The sequence below is a fragment of the Dermacentor albipictus genome, chromosome 7, assembly GCF_038994185.2.
Source record: "Dermacentor albipictus isolate Rhodes 1998 colony chromosome 7, USDA_Dalb.pri_finalv2, whole genome shotgun sequence".
NCBI classification, from domain to species: Eukaryota; Metazoa; Arthropoda; class Arachnida; order Ixodida; family Ixodidae; genus Dermacentor; species Dermacentor albipictus.
In genome coordinates, this window is record NC_091827.1 from 20,633,712 (window position 1) to 20,649,894 (window position 16,183).

The window sequence follows — 16,183 nt, forward strand, 5'->3', positions numbered from 1 at the left end:
CGACTTATCAAAGCTTCACTGACGGCTCATTTCTTGGTATTGTGGAGGTGTACTTAAACCTGAGTCGCGCTAATCCTTTCGCTCCGAGGCTGGCATTAGAGCTTTGGCTGTTTTCGTGGAAACACGTCAGCTTTCAGTGAGCGTTCAAGGTGGCAGTGACGCATTCCTGCTTTCCGTGAAGACCAGGCATTGCAAGTTTTGGGACGCGATAAGAGCCTTCTCATTGGAAATAACTGCCTTAATTTAAAAAAAAAATGAAAGGCGCCGCTATAAACAATCACATATATGACCTATCTAATAACCTCGTGCGACCATATAAGAACACGTTCGTATGATTAATGTGTGTTCTCATATGATCACGCGAGATTATTGGATATGCGTCATATAAGATTTTTGTTTCTGCTAGGAGCGACCAAATAATTTGATCCAATTAGCCAGGTAATTAGTGCACTAACATTATTCTGGTGTCGGAGGAGGATTGCCGATCACCTTATGTCTCGTAATTGTGAAGAAACATGGTCGCGAAAGTCCATAAACATTCGTATATTTTGTACCTATATATATATATATATATATATATATATATATATATATATATATATATATATATATATATAGTCATATAATGAGAAGCCAACAAACACTGATACCAAGTACAACATAGGGGAAATTGCATGTGCTTAATAAATGAAATAAAGTAATGATAAATTAATGGAAATTAAAGTGGATGAAAAAACAACTTGCCGCAGGTGGGAACCGAACCCACAACCTTCGCATGTCGCGTGCGGCAAGTTGTTTTTTCATCCACTTTAATTTCCATTAATTTATCATTACTTTATTTCATTTATTAAGCACATGCAATTTCCCCTATGTTGTACTTGGTGTCAGTGTTTGTTGGCTTCTCATTATATGACTAATAAATATCGGGTCCCTCGGTTAACCCCCTTTCTTCTCGTTTATATATATATATATATATATATATATATATATATATATATATATATATATATATATATATATATATATATATATATATATATATATATATATAGTTTGTCTTTGCTGGGACACCCTGTGTGCATATATTACACCCACGCGCAGGTGATTTAACGCTGGAACATATCAAATTAATGAAACTTACCATTGCGTTTGCTGTGATGATAATTAAGCCCTTTCTCAATGCGGACTATTGAGGGAGGAACAACGTAAGTCATTCAATTTATATTTAGGTTTTTAAAGGACTGCAAATGAACATATGTCCCTACAACGCCCCGCTTGACTTTACGTTGTTTCCTGCAATACCCGACCGCGTTAATAATACTACAAATTATGTTTATTCTTCTCAAGACAGGTGCGTAATGCAAACGGTCCCATTTTGTCGTGCTCACGCCTGGAACAGTGCAAGACAGACGAAGTTTTCTACCAACAGTCGTTGAGCGATAGTCGCCGTGCAGGAGGTCACACTGCTTTCTCGCCGGCAGCGCACACTCTACGCCTCTTTTTATCGGCCACGAACCGGCTTCAGTGCAGCAGGAACTGAGAGCGGACGCCAAAAACGTGCTCGCCGCGCGCATGATACGAATTTCAAAAACCAGTTCAGGTTCCTGTGTTTTCTGCGGCTGCCGCCAGGTGACGCCACCGTCTGCCGCGGAGTCCGGTGGAGCAGTCTTCTTACAGGTGGCGCTCCCTCGAGGAAAACCGCGGATTACTTTCTGGCCATACGTTCCCCGAGTGATGTTGTGCGTGTTTCGTGTCGTCTGCGAAACCATCAGCGAATTTCTTCGTGGTCAAGTGGTGATCGCGCTGGCTTAGATGTGATCTGCGGTGCCGGTTGCATTGACCGACACCGTTCCCCGTTTTGCTCCTGCCGTGTGCTACGTCAACCGTCAAGATTTGCCGAATCGTGAACATCCCGGATTCTGCATGCAATCCTCAGCAGTGTCCTGAGACTGCGTGCGACTTCCTCGGCGATCGGCGAGCCCTGCTGAAGCGACCAGCCAGCGGGATGTGTGCTGCCAAAGCGGCAAGCGCTCCAAAAGAGCGACGGTAAGGCTCTCCTGCATCTAACTAGGCCTAATCGCTGCTGCTAGTTGCTCGCATTCCTCGGCGAGACTTTTTTCGGGACACGACTGCGCTGGCTGCCGCCGACGCCAGCGGCGCTCTGACGTCCCAGCGCTGCCTCTGGTGTCGGGTGGCCGCCACTTCCTGGATAACTAACCACTGGCTGCCCCGACCAGCTGTTTGCGGAGCGTCTGCGGGATGTCTGTGAGCGCGCGCGGAGAGTCTCAGCCGCGCGTTTGTGCACCGCGTGTGACATAATCTAGGGGCCGACGATCGGCCGAGGCTGTCGTCATGCGCTCAGGGCGAGCCCCGCGCGCGAGTCGGGTGATCAGCTTCCGCGGCTGGGATTCAAGTGATCGTGGTTTCTTTCCCGGACTGGCCTTATCGTTGCGAGGGCTTCGCCGTCTGCTTCGGCAGGCAAATTGTGCAGTCTGTACCTCAGTGATGCGTCGCCTCGGTTCCCAAGGACGTTCGCAATTCGAGACTGTTACGTTGCTCCAATTCCGTGCCGTCTGGTTCCTCGTGACTGCGCAATATCCTCCGCGGTGTCCCGGTACGGTCATCTTACGACCTCTGTGCGCGGTCAGCCTGTCAGAAATTCAAAAAGGTTGGCTCTCTGGCGTAGACCGAGATACTGAAAGGGTTGCGTAAGCTCGGTGAGACGGCTGCACCGGGTGTGGGGCTAGCTCTTGCGTGAGGCGCCGTTATCCTGAGCCCTAATGAGGGGCCCGATTTTCTAAGTGACGCTTAATAAACGATATCTTTGTGGAACAAAGCTTAGTCACTTGGGTGCCATATTCGAGTTCCATTCATTTCCTACTTTATTTGTAACGTGGCTACTACGAGCGATGGCGATGTGTAGTGTGAAGTGTTCAAGTTTGAGATAAGTGCTCTTCTGGGGTACGACACGGTCGAATTATGTTCTTTTTTTTTTCTTTCCAGTACGTTCTTGGGCAGAAATAGACGCTCAGTTCAAAAATCTCCACGGAGTAGTACTTTAATGTCCGTTGCTTCTCTGCGCTTGACACTTTTAATCAACACGCAGTTCGCAAGTGCCAACTATATGCGTCTGGACGGCGCCCAACGCGCCAGTTCGTCGTGCCACTCAAGCTGCGGACCGTTCTCACTTCACGAGTCCCCGCGCCCTATGAAACAGCTGTGCGAGGTTATTGAACCCGTTTTCGCGAATCGCCCGTTAAGTAGGCATTCTGATGTGGAGGCTAAGCGGAGTTACCCGTCTTCTCACAATGCATTTGTGAGGAGAATGAAATATCGCACCGTTGGTTGAAACGCATTTCCTTTTCTGTGTCTTACCCATGTGGCACACACATTGACAAGACACAGTGCTGCAGGCATTGTTTCCTTGTAAGGTACATTCACTGGCATAACTGTCACTATGCAGAGAGCTACCATGTCGTTCATGCTTGGCTTTACGCCACTGTGATTACATCTTTCGTGTGTTATCCTTTGGCTCCTTGGCGGTGAGAACTTGCCAACTTGTAATAGAATGAATGAATCCTCGAGTGTCTTTATTGTGGCCATGCGGGCTGCTTACTATATTTTTGATTTAGGCAGCGTTTGACCACCATAAAGGCGACCTTTAAATGAAGACTGTAATCTTGGAGAATGGAAGTATCAACATTATTTTACAGGTGGTGGTGCAAAATCATAAGGTACATGAGAAAGAGAACATGTGTGGTTGGCTGTCCTGTTTATTTTTATTTCTCCAGTGTAATTTTATGCCGTCACACTTGCAGTGCTTTAGCTGTCGACTCTAGCAAACGAAGTGCTTAATTTGAAGCCTTGTAGCAAAGGGGACAGCCCTAGATAAAGGCGAGAGCACTGATGCTCTTTAATACATTGTACATTGCTTTTCATCTATGCATATTCATTTGTAACTTCTAAGTAACTGCTCCAAAAAAAACGGAAGGGTTTTTTTTTTAAAACTTGTATGAAGTACTTTTATGACTAGCTTTCTTTGGCATGAGCCAACGCTTGTTATTGATTACTCCTTTTGAATGTGTTATTATACATCTACATCTTCAATGTAACTTCTAAGTCACTGTTTTGAATAGACCAAACATTTATTGGTTGGAACCTATATGAGATACATTTTTGATTCCATCACTCTCATAGTGGGAAACTGAGAGGTGGAGCGAAAGGGAGTCCTTGGCTCTCTAATCCAAAAGCTGGGAGCGAGCTACAAGTGATTAAGCCCACTTATGTGGCTGCTATAATGTAATTGCAGAAATGAAATTTTAGTAAATTTGACAGCTGTCATCACTGCTTTTCTCATTTTGGCATGAAAGTGATGGAAATGGTGCTGTTAGGTCACTGGTGAGCTGTCGCATTCTTTATGTACATGTGAGGTATCTGTGATCGAGAACACGGAAAACTCAACCCAGTAGCAAATGAAGCAGATTTACTTTTTGGTTTGACTACTGTGATTGTGAGCTGTGTAGAAAGCAGTCTGTAAGTGGTGCCCATGTTTGACCATGCACAAGGGAAAGGAGGCTAGAGATCTGTAATGGAAAGTTGACTGGCAAAGGAGCAGTTATGTTCGAAAGAAAAATTAGGGGATATGCAATCAGTACAGTGGCCAACAGGTCTTCATATCATCTTCGTTTCACACATCCTTAATGTATGTAACCATATGTGCAAAGTTATTGTTTGAGGAAATAATGAGTTGATCGTTGAAGTCTTTCATGTTTTGTCTTTCTCTACATGGTGCGTTAGAGCAGTATCTCACTGGCAAGTCGAAGACCATACAATATCACTCAGTGAAAAAGCAGTGTACAAGATTTCGTTCTCTTAGGATTAGCAGGTAAAGGAGCAGGTTGAAAGTTACTTGCTTTATACTATAACAGCGTAACTAAAATAAACAGGCCAAGATGCCTATATGAACACCTCTATATTTTGAGTACTGGAGATCACAGTAATAGAACATGAGAAGTATTGGATCAATCATATGGAGTTCTCTATTATCTTGGAATTCATATATGATCACAATGTACTGCTTGCATGTATAATACCAGCCAGCTGTAGCGTCTTGTCTGTACTGAGAAAATTAATCAAAGCTTATGAATGAGCAAGTTAATCATTGTACAGCAATGTGTTGTTAGGTCACACATACATGGCAAATCTGCGCTAAAAGTTCAGTAGTGTGGTTTGCTGGTCCAGTTGGTTCATGGTGAATGTATGGGGGTTCTAGCAAGTATGGTAGTGAGCACAAGTAAAAGGAATGGACAATACAATGCTGGACTTACAACTAAAGTTTATTGTGAATATAAGGGGCTAGGTATTTTTTTGTGTGTGTGTGTTCTTTTTTTGTGTTGATCTTTGAATATAAACCTTGTTATTGTTCTTGGTTTTCTGCGCATGCGTGGTGGAGATTTGTGGAACGTATTCGCAATAAACTTCAGTTGTAAGTCCAGCATTGTCCTGTCCGTTCCTTTTGCTTGTGCTCGCATCCGCACTTGCTGGAATCCCCTATACGTTCACTGTGCTAAATTTTTGGGCTTTTTGGTCCAACATTTCCATTTGTTATTGTATCTGTCATGTGCCATTTAATCCACTCTGCTGATCTAACATATTGGCATTGAAAGGGGTGCTTTAGCTAGATGAATGTAAAAACAAAGTGTAGTTCAAGCTGTCACAGTGTGAGGGGTAGAGCAGTAGTTTGTGTTCTATAGGATGTCTCAAGCAAGATGACATCACTGTAATTGTTTACATGATGTTCGATTGCTCTGGCACAATCCCAAAATGGCTGTTGCCAGCAACTCAAAGATACCGTTTTGCTGCACTTGTCTGTACAGCTACTCTTAACTCTTATGTCCTCAACTATCTGCCAATAGAAAGTGTGATGAGGTCAAATGATTTGTGCATAATGGGCACTGTTATGTGATTCCACGGTGATGCATCAGTTAGTTATCATCTTTGAAACGCTATGGCTCAAATCTCAAATTGAATCTGAACCACTGAGATCTGGATTTGGTGCCCCATGCAAGGGCTCCAAACTACGACAGATCTATAGACACACTGTTGAGGCCAAGACCTACCGTTACCGCGAACTTGAATAGAAAGCCGGCTTCTGTGGGATACATGGTGGCGTCAGCTCTCCTGCCAACGTTGGCCACAAGCGATGCTCTGACGATCTGGTCTTTTGAGGCTAGGAAAAGCCACCTGTGAAAGCAAAGTTATAAAAGGAGGTGGGCTCAAAGGGATTACCTGTTCCTGACACGACAACATACATTCAGAAGCAGAGAGACATGTGGACAGTCTTCATGAAACCCTAGGTTTTAAAGATAGCATTGAAGATTGTACTCTAGTATAATTTACTGACGACGGCTGCACATTCCTCTTAGGAAGCACATGCCCAGCTTGTGCGCGATTGTATCAAAGCGCACTAGGTATCCGTGAGGAGTATTGACTGCAACACGTAGGCACCGTATTCAAAGGAAGAGAGACTGATGTATTTATTGAAAAATCATAGGTAGGGCGTCCAGTCTTGACAGCAGTCATGTCTGGTCGGGGAGTTGGGTTTATGAGGTTAAGGGGATGCTCATTCAGATGACGGGCTCGTATACCCTTGACTGTTCGGTAAAGACTACGTCTGTAGGACGTTCCATTAGCGCCCTTCGCGAAGCAGTCCGGCAACATAGACGCTGGGGAAGCATGTACGTTTCCGCCGGGGCGGAGGCACTCCGAATACGAGGGCACGTCCCTCACTGTGAGGGCGTCCCTATTCCCCTTTCTACCCTCTTCCCCAAGGCGCCGCTACCTAAACGTAATTGTTCAGTTTCCTTTCCTTTTTTTATAAAGATAAATGTAGAAAAATAAGTGTATGGTTTAATATTTCATATTGGTATTTATCATCAAGTTATCGGGAAAGTTCGCCCTTTCGTGTTGTTTCCGCGTCGAACTTTGGCCAATCTCGCGCCGAACGTGCCAAGGTTGAAGGACAACAGTGCGCGCCAACTCTGAGCGATTGCGCCTTCAAAAGAAGTGTGTATCTTATTTCTGTGTTTCGTCGGGCTAAGCAGGAATGATATTCAAAACCATGCAAGGAGAAACTTCGCGGAAGGAGACGTCTGCTCGAGTTGCCCTCACGGCGAGCTAATGTCCCGGGCTTCATAACGTTCTAGCGTTAAACGTTGCCAGGTTCATGGAATATGAACCTGGCAACGTTTAACGCTAGAACGTTATTTAGTGAGGCGAGTCTAGCAGTGCTATTGGAGGAATTAGAGGGCAGTAAATTGGATATAATAGGGCTCAGTGAAGTTAGGAGGCCAAAAGAAGCATATACAGTGCTAAAAAGCGGGCACGTCCTGTGCTACCGGTGCTTAGCGGAGAGACGAGAACTAGGAGTCGGATTCCTGATTAATAAGAATATAGTTGGTAACATACAGGAATTCTATAGCATTAACGAGAAGGTGGCAGGTCTTGCTGTGAAACTTAATAAGAGGTACAAAATGAAGGTTGTGCAGGTCTACGCCCCTACATCCAGTCATGATGACCAGGAAGTCGAAAGCTTCTATGAAGACGTGGAATCGGCGATGGGTAGAGTGAAAACAAAATACACTATACTAATGGGCGACTTTAATGCCAAGGTAGGCAAGAAACAAGCTGGAGACAAGGCAGTGGGGGAATACGGCATAGGCGCTAGGAATAGCAGGGGATAGTTATTAGTAGAGTTTGCGGAACAGAATAATATGCAGATAATACCTTCTTCCGCAAGCGGGATAGCCGAAAGTGGACGTGGAGGAGCCCGAACGGCGAGACTAGAAATGAAATAGATTTCATACTCTGCGCTAACCCTGGCATCATACAAGATGTGGACGTGCTCAGCAAGGTGCGCTGCAGTGACCATAGGATGGTAAGAACTCGAATTAACCTAGACATGAGGAGGGAACGGAAGAAACTGGCACATAAGAAGCCGATCAATGAGTTAGCGGTAAGAGGGAATATAGAGGAGTTCCAGATCAAGCTACAGAACAGGTATTCGGCTTTAAGTCAGTGAGAGGACCTTAGTGTTGAAGCAATTAACGACAATCTTGTGGGCATCATTAAGGAGTGTGCAATGGAAGTCGGTGGTAACTCCGTTAGACAGGATACCAGTAAACTATCGCAGGAGACGAAAGATCTGATCAAGAAACTCCAATGTATGAAAGGTTCTAACCCTACAGCTAGAAAGAACTGGCAGAACTTTCGAAGTTATTCAACAAGCGTAAGACAGCTGACATAAGAAAGTATAATATGGATAGAATTGAACATGCTCTCAGTAACGGAGGAAGCCTAAAAACAGTGCAGAAGAAACTAGAAATTGGCAAGAATCAGATGTATGCGTTAAGAGACAAAGCCGGCAATATCATTACTAATATGGATGAGATAGTTCAAGTGGCTGAGGTGTTCTATAGAGATTTATACAGTACCAGTGGCACCCACGACGATAATGGAAGAGAAAATAGTCTACAGGAATTCGAGATCCCACAGTTAACGCCGGAAGAAGTAAAGAAAGCCTTGGGAGCTATGCAAAGGGGGAAGGCAGCTGGGGAGGATCAGGTAACAGCAGATTTGTTGAAGGATGGTGGGCAGATTGTTCGAGAGAAACTGGCCACCCTGTATACGCAATGCATCATGACCTAGAGCGTACCGGAATCTTGGAAGAACGCTAACATAATCCTAATCCATAAGAAAGGGGACGCCAAAGACTTGAAAAATTATAGACCTATCAGCTTACTGTCAGTTGCCTACAAACTATTTACTAAGGTAATCGCAAATAGAATCAGGAACACCTTAGACTTGTGTCAACCAAAGGACCAGGCAGGATTCCTTAAAGGCTACTCTACAATAGACCATATTCACACTATCAATGAGGGGATAGAGAAATGTGCGGAATATAACCAACCCTTATATATAGCTTTCATTGATTACGAGAAAGCGTTTGATTCTGTCGAAACCTCAGCAGTCATGGAGGCATTACGGAATCAGGGTGTAGTGGAGCCGTATGTAAAAACACTGAAAGAATGCTGGCGTAAGTGCTCTGTAACCTGAAAAACCTGTTCCCTTCTCCCCATCCCTCTGGTCTATTTTTTTGTTTTTGTTTTTCAGCGATATGCTGGCGTAAGTGCTCTGTAACCTGAAAAACCTGTTCCCTTCTCCTCATCCCTCTGGTCTTTTTTTTTGTTTGTTTGTCAGCGATGTTTAATTTCTTAGCAGAGCGACCAGTTCCGCTTGTTGTATACACGTGTGTTTGGACTCGTCGTCCACGATATACGTATTGCTCTGCCGTACGTATTCACCAAGAGCTTGTCGCGGTTCTGCGGGCTTGTTGGTGTTTGAGGTATTTTAATCAATGAAATTATAATTTCATTTCATTTATGTGCTCTGAGGGCCTTACAGAAAGGGGCGGGTGGTATCAGAACAATAACATACATACATACATACATACATACATACATACATACATACATACATACACACATACATACAATGCATATATATATATATATATATATATATATATATATATATATATATATATATATATATATATATATATATATATATATATATATATATATATATATATATTAGCAGCATATTAGTGTTACAACAAGTTGTTAACAAGGGATTTTGTGAATTCGTTGGCATTGACGAGTGGCAAGGTGGTTCCGGTCGCGGCTTGTTGTGGGAATGAAGGAACCGAAATGAAGGTTAGTGCGGCAACACGGCGCGTCAACCTTGAACTGATGATCGTTTCTGGAAGAAATGTACAGCGGTGGTAACAAAAGAGAGTCGCTCAAAGTGGGATTCTGATGATATATTTTATGAAACAGACAGAGACGTCAAATTTTACGACGGAGTGACAGGTTAGGCAAATCAAGATTGAATTTCATTGAAGTGGCACTTGCTGTACGCGAGTAGTTAGGTAAAATAAAACGTGCTGCACGGTTCTGAATGGCTTCTACGCTGAGGTCAAGTGAACTGACGTGAGAATCCCAAATGGAAGATGTATGTTCAAGCTTGGGCCTAACTAGTGTTTTATAAAGCAAGAGTTTTAAGTTGGTCGGAGCTGGACTAAAATTGCGTTTGATGTAACCAAGAGTACGACTAGCATTACTATAGTTACGTGATCAACATGAGTTTGCCAGGAAAGGTTCTGAGAAACATAAGTACCAAGGTATTTGTAAGTGGAAACATGAGCTAGGGAAACGTTATTAAGAGAATAAACGCATGGTGTGTCATGAGAAGTACGACGAGTAACAGTCATTGCCTCAAATTCATATTAATATTCAGTTTCGTTAACCAAGTCCCACACCATGCACTTATGTTACTGAGATCCGATTGAAGTGTTCAAGGGTCATTAGCAGTCAACATTTCATGATAAATAACGCAATCATCCGCGAAAAGTTTGATGGACGAACAAATGTTAGATAGGTCATTAATGTAAACAAGAAAGAGAAAGGGCCGTAGAACTGACCCTCGTGATACTCCGAATGTCACAGGACAAGGAGCAGAGTTGGGGTCGTTAACTGTTACGACTGCGTGCGCCCGAAGAAGAGCTCTATCCATTTTAGTACATTAGGGTCTAAATTAAGCGCGCCTAGTTTAAAGAGTAGCAATTGATGACATACCGAAACGAATGCTTTCGCAAAATCAATGAAACTGCAGTCTATGAACGGAGAACAATCTAAAGTGGTAAATAAGGCGTTAGCGAAAGACAGTAGTTATGTCTCGCAGGAGTAATTTTTTTCTAAACCCGTGTTGTTGCGTGGGGATGAGAGAGTTTGTTTCCAAAAATGTTAACAGGTGACAATAAATGATATGCTCCATGAGTTTGCAAGGTATACCAGTCAGTGAAATGGGTCTGTAGTTATCAGGGTTATGTTTACTACCGGTCTTGTACAAGGGAACCGCCTTCCCGATCTTCCAATCGTCCGGGAACGCACCATGTCCTAGGGACTTCAAGAAATCATAGAAAGTATGATAGATGAGTACATTTCAGTATTTTTGAGAAACTTTGGGTTTGTACTATCTACCCCATAGGAAGAAAGCTTTATGTTACGGATTAGGTGGCTCAGCCCACCAAAATCTATAATGAGAGGGTCCATTGGAAAAAAAAGTTATATGTACCAATTTCAGGAAATGAAATCGGTTCAGCATTAACAAATGACATAGGAATGCAGTGTTAAGTAAAGAACAACAATCATTCCTAGAGACAACCTCGCTGGCAGGAGTTAATTCGACTGTCTGTTTAGTGTCACTGTTTACCACTTGCCAAAATTAGCGACGTCAGCTTGATCCCGATTGGTTAACGGCAGGCGGTGGTACCAATCAACCTTTAACGACTAAATTTCGGCCATTGTCCCCTCAATGCTTTAATTACTTTCTGTTATTAAAAAAAAGTCTAAGTATAACCTGCAATATGATTGAAATGGGTCAACATTGTTCCCACGTTCTTTGGACGAAACATTCCGCTTTGGCCTGTTTGGCCTGCCTCTTGCTTGGGCTCGCTTTCAGTAGGATGTCCGCTTGTTCGCCCGAATCCACCGCGGTCTATAAACGTTGTCAGGGTGTGGGTCCGTTTCTGGGCACCGGAGTCACGGCACATTTCAAGTCGGCCATCTTGTCAGCTCTGATTGGCTCACAGGTCTCCTGCGTCCTCTCTGATTGGCTTAACAACGCCAAGGTGGCGGTGACTGACAGCGTACACATACCATTCCGGGTCACACTGCTCCTCAGAACTGATTTGCCATGTTCCTTCTCGGTATACTTTCGTCGCGTCTGGGAGTATGCGAGATCGGGCAAATCTTTGTGGATACGAAAGCAAAATTAAATAGTGGGGCGGCGAAATTCCCAAAGGACGGCGTTGCTCTGTGCGACCCGACCGACCGACCGACTGGCCTGGCAACTGTCATCCAGCGTGCCGTGTGCAACAGCGTCGATGAGCGTAAGATTTTGCTTATTCGCCGAGGTGGCTCGGCGGATATATGGCGTTCTGCCGCTGAGCGCCAGGTTGCCGGTTCGACACCCTGCCGCGACAGTAGCGTTCCCACGAAAGGCGAAACGGAAAAGCGCCCGTGCATATGTACCATTCTTCGGGTGCACGTTACAGAACGGGCTGGTCAAACTTAATCCGTTGCTTTCTAGACTACGACGTCCCTCGTCTATGTAGACCCATGCTGTGTAGCCTCGCGAGTCTCGACGTTAAGCCCATATTGCTCGTTTTATATATTTCTCTCTCTATTTTTAAACCCACCATTCTAAGTTAGAGATTTTTTTTTCTCTCTTGACCGCATTCCGCCTGTTTCTTCCAGGCGCCAGTTATTTCTTCTTCTTTCTTGTTACCCCCCCCCCCCCCTTCCCCCATTGGTCGGATACCCGACGTATATATCTATACGTAACCGTAACCACGGGAAGTGCTTGGATAAATTATGGCTCGAATGGCCTCAGCGCTTCACTGCCTGGGGTTGGCAGCAGATGCTGTCCATCACTGGTCTTTGCGTCATCAGGGCCGAGCAAAACGGCATCGCCTCTTCTATTCCGGGAACCGGCGAAGTCGGGCTTCCGCTTTTCCGCAGCGGGTGTATTTCGGACCGCACAGAACAACCGCCTCCATTCTGCAGACTCTTTCATCCGCGTTGAGGCGGCAGCAGGTTCGTGGCCCCCCTAGAAAACTTCCCGTCATGCATTTCTTTGACAGACAAGTTAGCCAAAGAAGCATTTCGTCCCATAGTATCTACTGCAGGCACATATCGTCGGTGTGTTTGGGCGTAAAAGAACGTGCCCCCATGCGTCGGGCTCATGTATCCAGTTTTCTCGTGTGTAGTTATAGCGGTGAAATTCGCTTGTCGAAAGATTCTAACTGTACATCAAAACTGACAGTAGCTGGAGAATTCTATATATTTATAGGCTACTGTGGTAACTTCCGGTGTAACCGGAAATCTTTCGGTAACCCTGTTCTCACACGTAAAAAGGGTTATATTCCATGCGTGGTCCTGAATAGAAGGAGCATGTAAAGCGCAAACCGTCACCTTCCAAGACGTGAAAGAAATGTTCCAGAAGCCAGGGGAACTCATACTTCAACGTGGTGTTATCACTGGCTCTACTCAACAATAAAATATTGTAATATTTTATTGTTGAGTAAAGCCACTGAAAACAACACGTTGAAGTACCTTCCAAGACATTGGCTCGCTTTTGTTTCCACCACCTCCCCGTATCTCCGTTCTTCCCCGCACTTTTACGCTATATTAATAATTTTAAGAAAATCTCGCATGCTCCATATTTGGCATTGGACGAAACGGGTCATGATACCGAAATAACAACACAAAGGACAAACGACGCGTTGTTCTACATCTGCCACCATGGCCACGGGTGGCGCTGGCTAACATCCCCAGGGTCAGACCTTGTGTACGTATAAAAATGGGCAAGAAAGTGAATGGGAGAACAGTCGGTCGCCGTATATAGTTCCAGCTGTCTGCGAATATTCGAAATTTCGATTACGAATCGAATAATCTGCTCTTCTGTTCGAGAATGTTCACTGCTCGAAGCTGTCGAATATTCGTTCCAACAAGGGAGAAAGGAAATTTTGTTTCACTTCTTTTGGAAAAATATTCGATTCGAGATTCGGAGGTCGTTTTTCTCGAATATCCGCATCCCATTTGACGCGGAAGATTTCGCAAATCGAACACCCTCACTACCCTACGCATTATCCCTGCGCAAGCAATATATGAAAGGGAACACCCAGATTGATTTCGAGAGGCCGTAATCGCTATAACAAACATGTGCTGCGCATAAGTGTTTATTGTGACTGAATGTTCAACAAGAAAGCTACTTGGTCACATATTAAACACGCGATGTTCGCATCCACACATCGCGAGTAGCAGTTTGCTCGAAACCTATCTCTTTGTTCTCTGTCACATTAAATTTAGTTAGTTCCGGGATTTTACGTGCCAAAGCCACCATCTGGTTATGAGATGCCGTAATGGAGGAGGGGGGGGCGGGGTTGACTCCGGATAAATTTCGACTACCTGCGGGAGGGGGCGGATTCTTTAACCTGCACCCAATGCACGGCACGCTGGCGTTTTCGCCCCCATCGAAATGCGGCCGTCGCGGTCGGGATTCCAACCCGCGACCTCGTGCTTAGCAGCGTAACGCCAAAGGCCAATGAGCAACCGCGGCGGGTTCCTTGTCACGTTGCCCACGACTATACGTGCGTACGCAGGTACGTACAGGGTACGTGTTCGATCACGCCCCCGTACGTACGTGTTGGAAGTCCGTGAGCCTATACATTCAAAGTAGGACGCCTGCAACGCTCAGTGATACTACACTCCTCTCTTGTTCTGCCGAGAGGTTTGCAATTCGAGCGGGTGGCCTTCTTTCGTGACGTAATGTCGGGCGACGCGCTGGCCTGGAAGTCAGGTGTTGGCTGTGATCGAACCGTCGTGAAACGAGCCTGCCTTCGCTGTGCGGTGCTCGCGGCTTCCCCATATAGACCCTTCTCATGCTCTCAAACAGAGTTCCCAGAAGACTTCCGGTTAAGCCTTTAGTAGCGGCATATGTTACAATAGCCTATAAACTTATAGGACCCTCCAGCTGGCACCAGTTTTGCTGCATAGTTGGAATGTTTGACAGGTGAATTGTAGTGTTAAGTGCAACAAAAAAAAGCCCGTACATGAGCTTGGTGTTCGGCGCACGTTCCTTATATCTGAAAACACCAAGAATATGTGCCTGGAGTATACTATGCGACAAAATACTTCTTTCTTCTTGGCTAACTGGACTGTCGAAAATGGCTGACCGGAAGTTCCCTGGGGTCATGAACGCACTGCTGCCACATCGCGGATGCAAAAGGTCTATACGAATGCGTTAGAGCGCAGTGAGTGCTAGAACCACGGCCTCCGAGATACCGCACGGCTTGATGCGATCTCGGAGGCCATTGTAGAAGAAATAGGGTTTCCACAAGAATTGCTGTAGGGAACTAGGGAAAACGCGGGGAAGGCGGGATATGGGAAATTCAAGACGATGGAGCAAAACGAGAACCAGGTGAAAGCAGGAGCCAGCCTTTCGACAAGTGGTATTGTCTTCTTCAAGGCGACATATGCTTTCCTCGCCACAGTATATATAGGTGTGGTTCTTCTCAAGGGGAGAAGGAACTAAGGCGCTCCGATCGTTCAGCTTCCATGGGAGTGACGGGTAGTCGCGTGGATTTGATTGATCTTCGTGATCGTGACTCCGAACTTTGTCGCGACGCTATTTATTGCGCCTTATCTCTCTGGATTTCCAAGCAGTCATAGGAAACTCTATCGGTATAGAAGGGAACAACATCAGGACAGCGTCATCGCTGAAAGCGATCGGGTGCCGTATCGTACGACGTAACATCCTGAGCGATTCCTCGTTGTATGGAAGGGCGTCGTTCTCTGGAAGCCTCACCGTCTATGTACTCGACAGTTATACGTCGGGCAGACAAAACTGCGCCCGCCTACGTTTTTCTTTCGAAATGTCCTGTTGTTTTGGTGCAGTCAATCGACGCCCTCTGAGAGAAATGCCACGACAAGTGGTACAATGGAAGTGATACCACGAAAGCGCGGTACCGTGGTAATCGTTGACGCGGAAGCGACACGCCTGTGACGATACCTACATACATACGCTGGCTGGGAGAGTAGCTCTTGCGAGCAGGGCACGCCGGTTCTTGTTTGAATTTCCTGGAGTTCTTCGCGGCGTAAAAAATCGGTTTAATTCTTTTCAGACGCGATCGTTACCGCCTGATCTAAGCGCTGCGTTTCTGTCCTTTTGCGAATGCCCGAAACATGGCGAAAGGGGTCCGTGGTTCGTGATGCAACGGACTGCGCTCCAGTGACCGCTCCGTGTCTATTCGTCATCGTCATATATCTTTACTCCCACACGCAGGACGAAGGCCTCCCCCAGCGGCCTTCAATTACCCCTGTCTTGCGCTAGCTCATTCCAACTTGCGACTGCAAGTTTCCTAATTTCGTCACCCCTCCTAATTCTCTGCCGCCCTCGACTGTGCCCTTGACTGTGCCCTCGCTCTAATGCTCTAATGGGCCGTCCTCGACTGTGCTCTAATGATGTGAAGGTGCGCCTCTAAAAGCACTTTCTCGGC

General features: G+C 45.4%; 1 protein-coding gene across 1 annotated transcript in view; it reads left to right on the forward strand.

The window, feature by feature from the left end:
• Positions 1–1,692: 1,692 nt before the first annotated feature.
• Positions 1,693–16,183, forward strand: part of LOC139047730 (hypoxia-inducible factor 1-alpha-like) — a 250,417-nt gene continuing 235,926 nt past the window's right edge. The window contains exon 1 of the mRNA XM_070521744.1: positions 1,693–2,046. Within this exon, the coding sequence (XP_070377845.1) occupies positions 2,006–2,046 (41 nt within the window). The 5' untranslated portion in view covers positions 1,693–2,005. The remainder of the gene's footprint in view (positions 2,047–16,183) is intronic.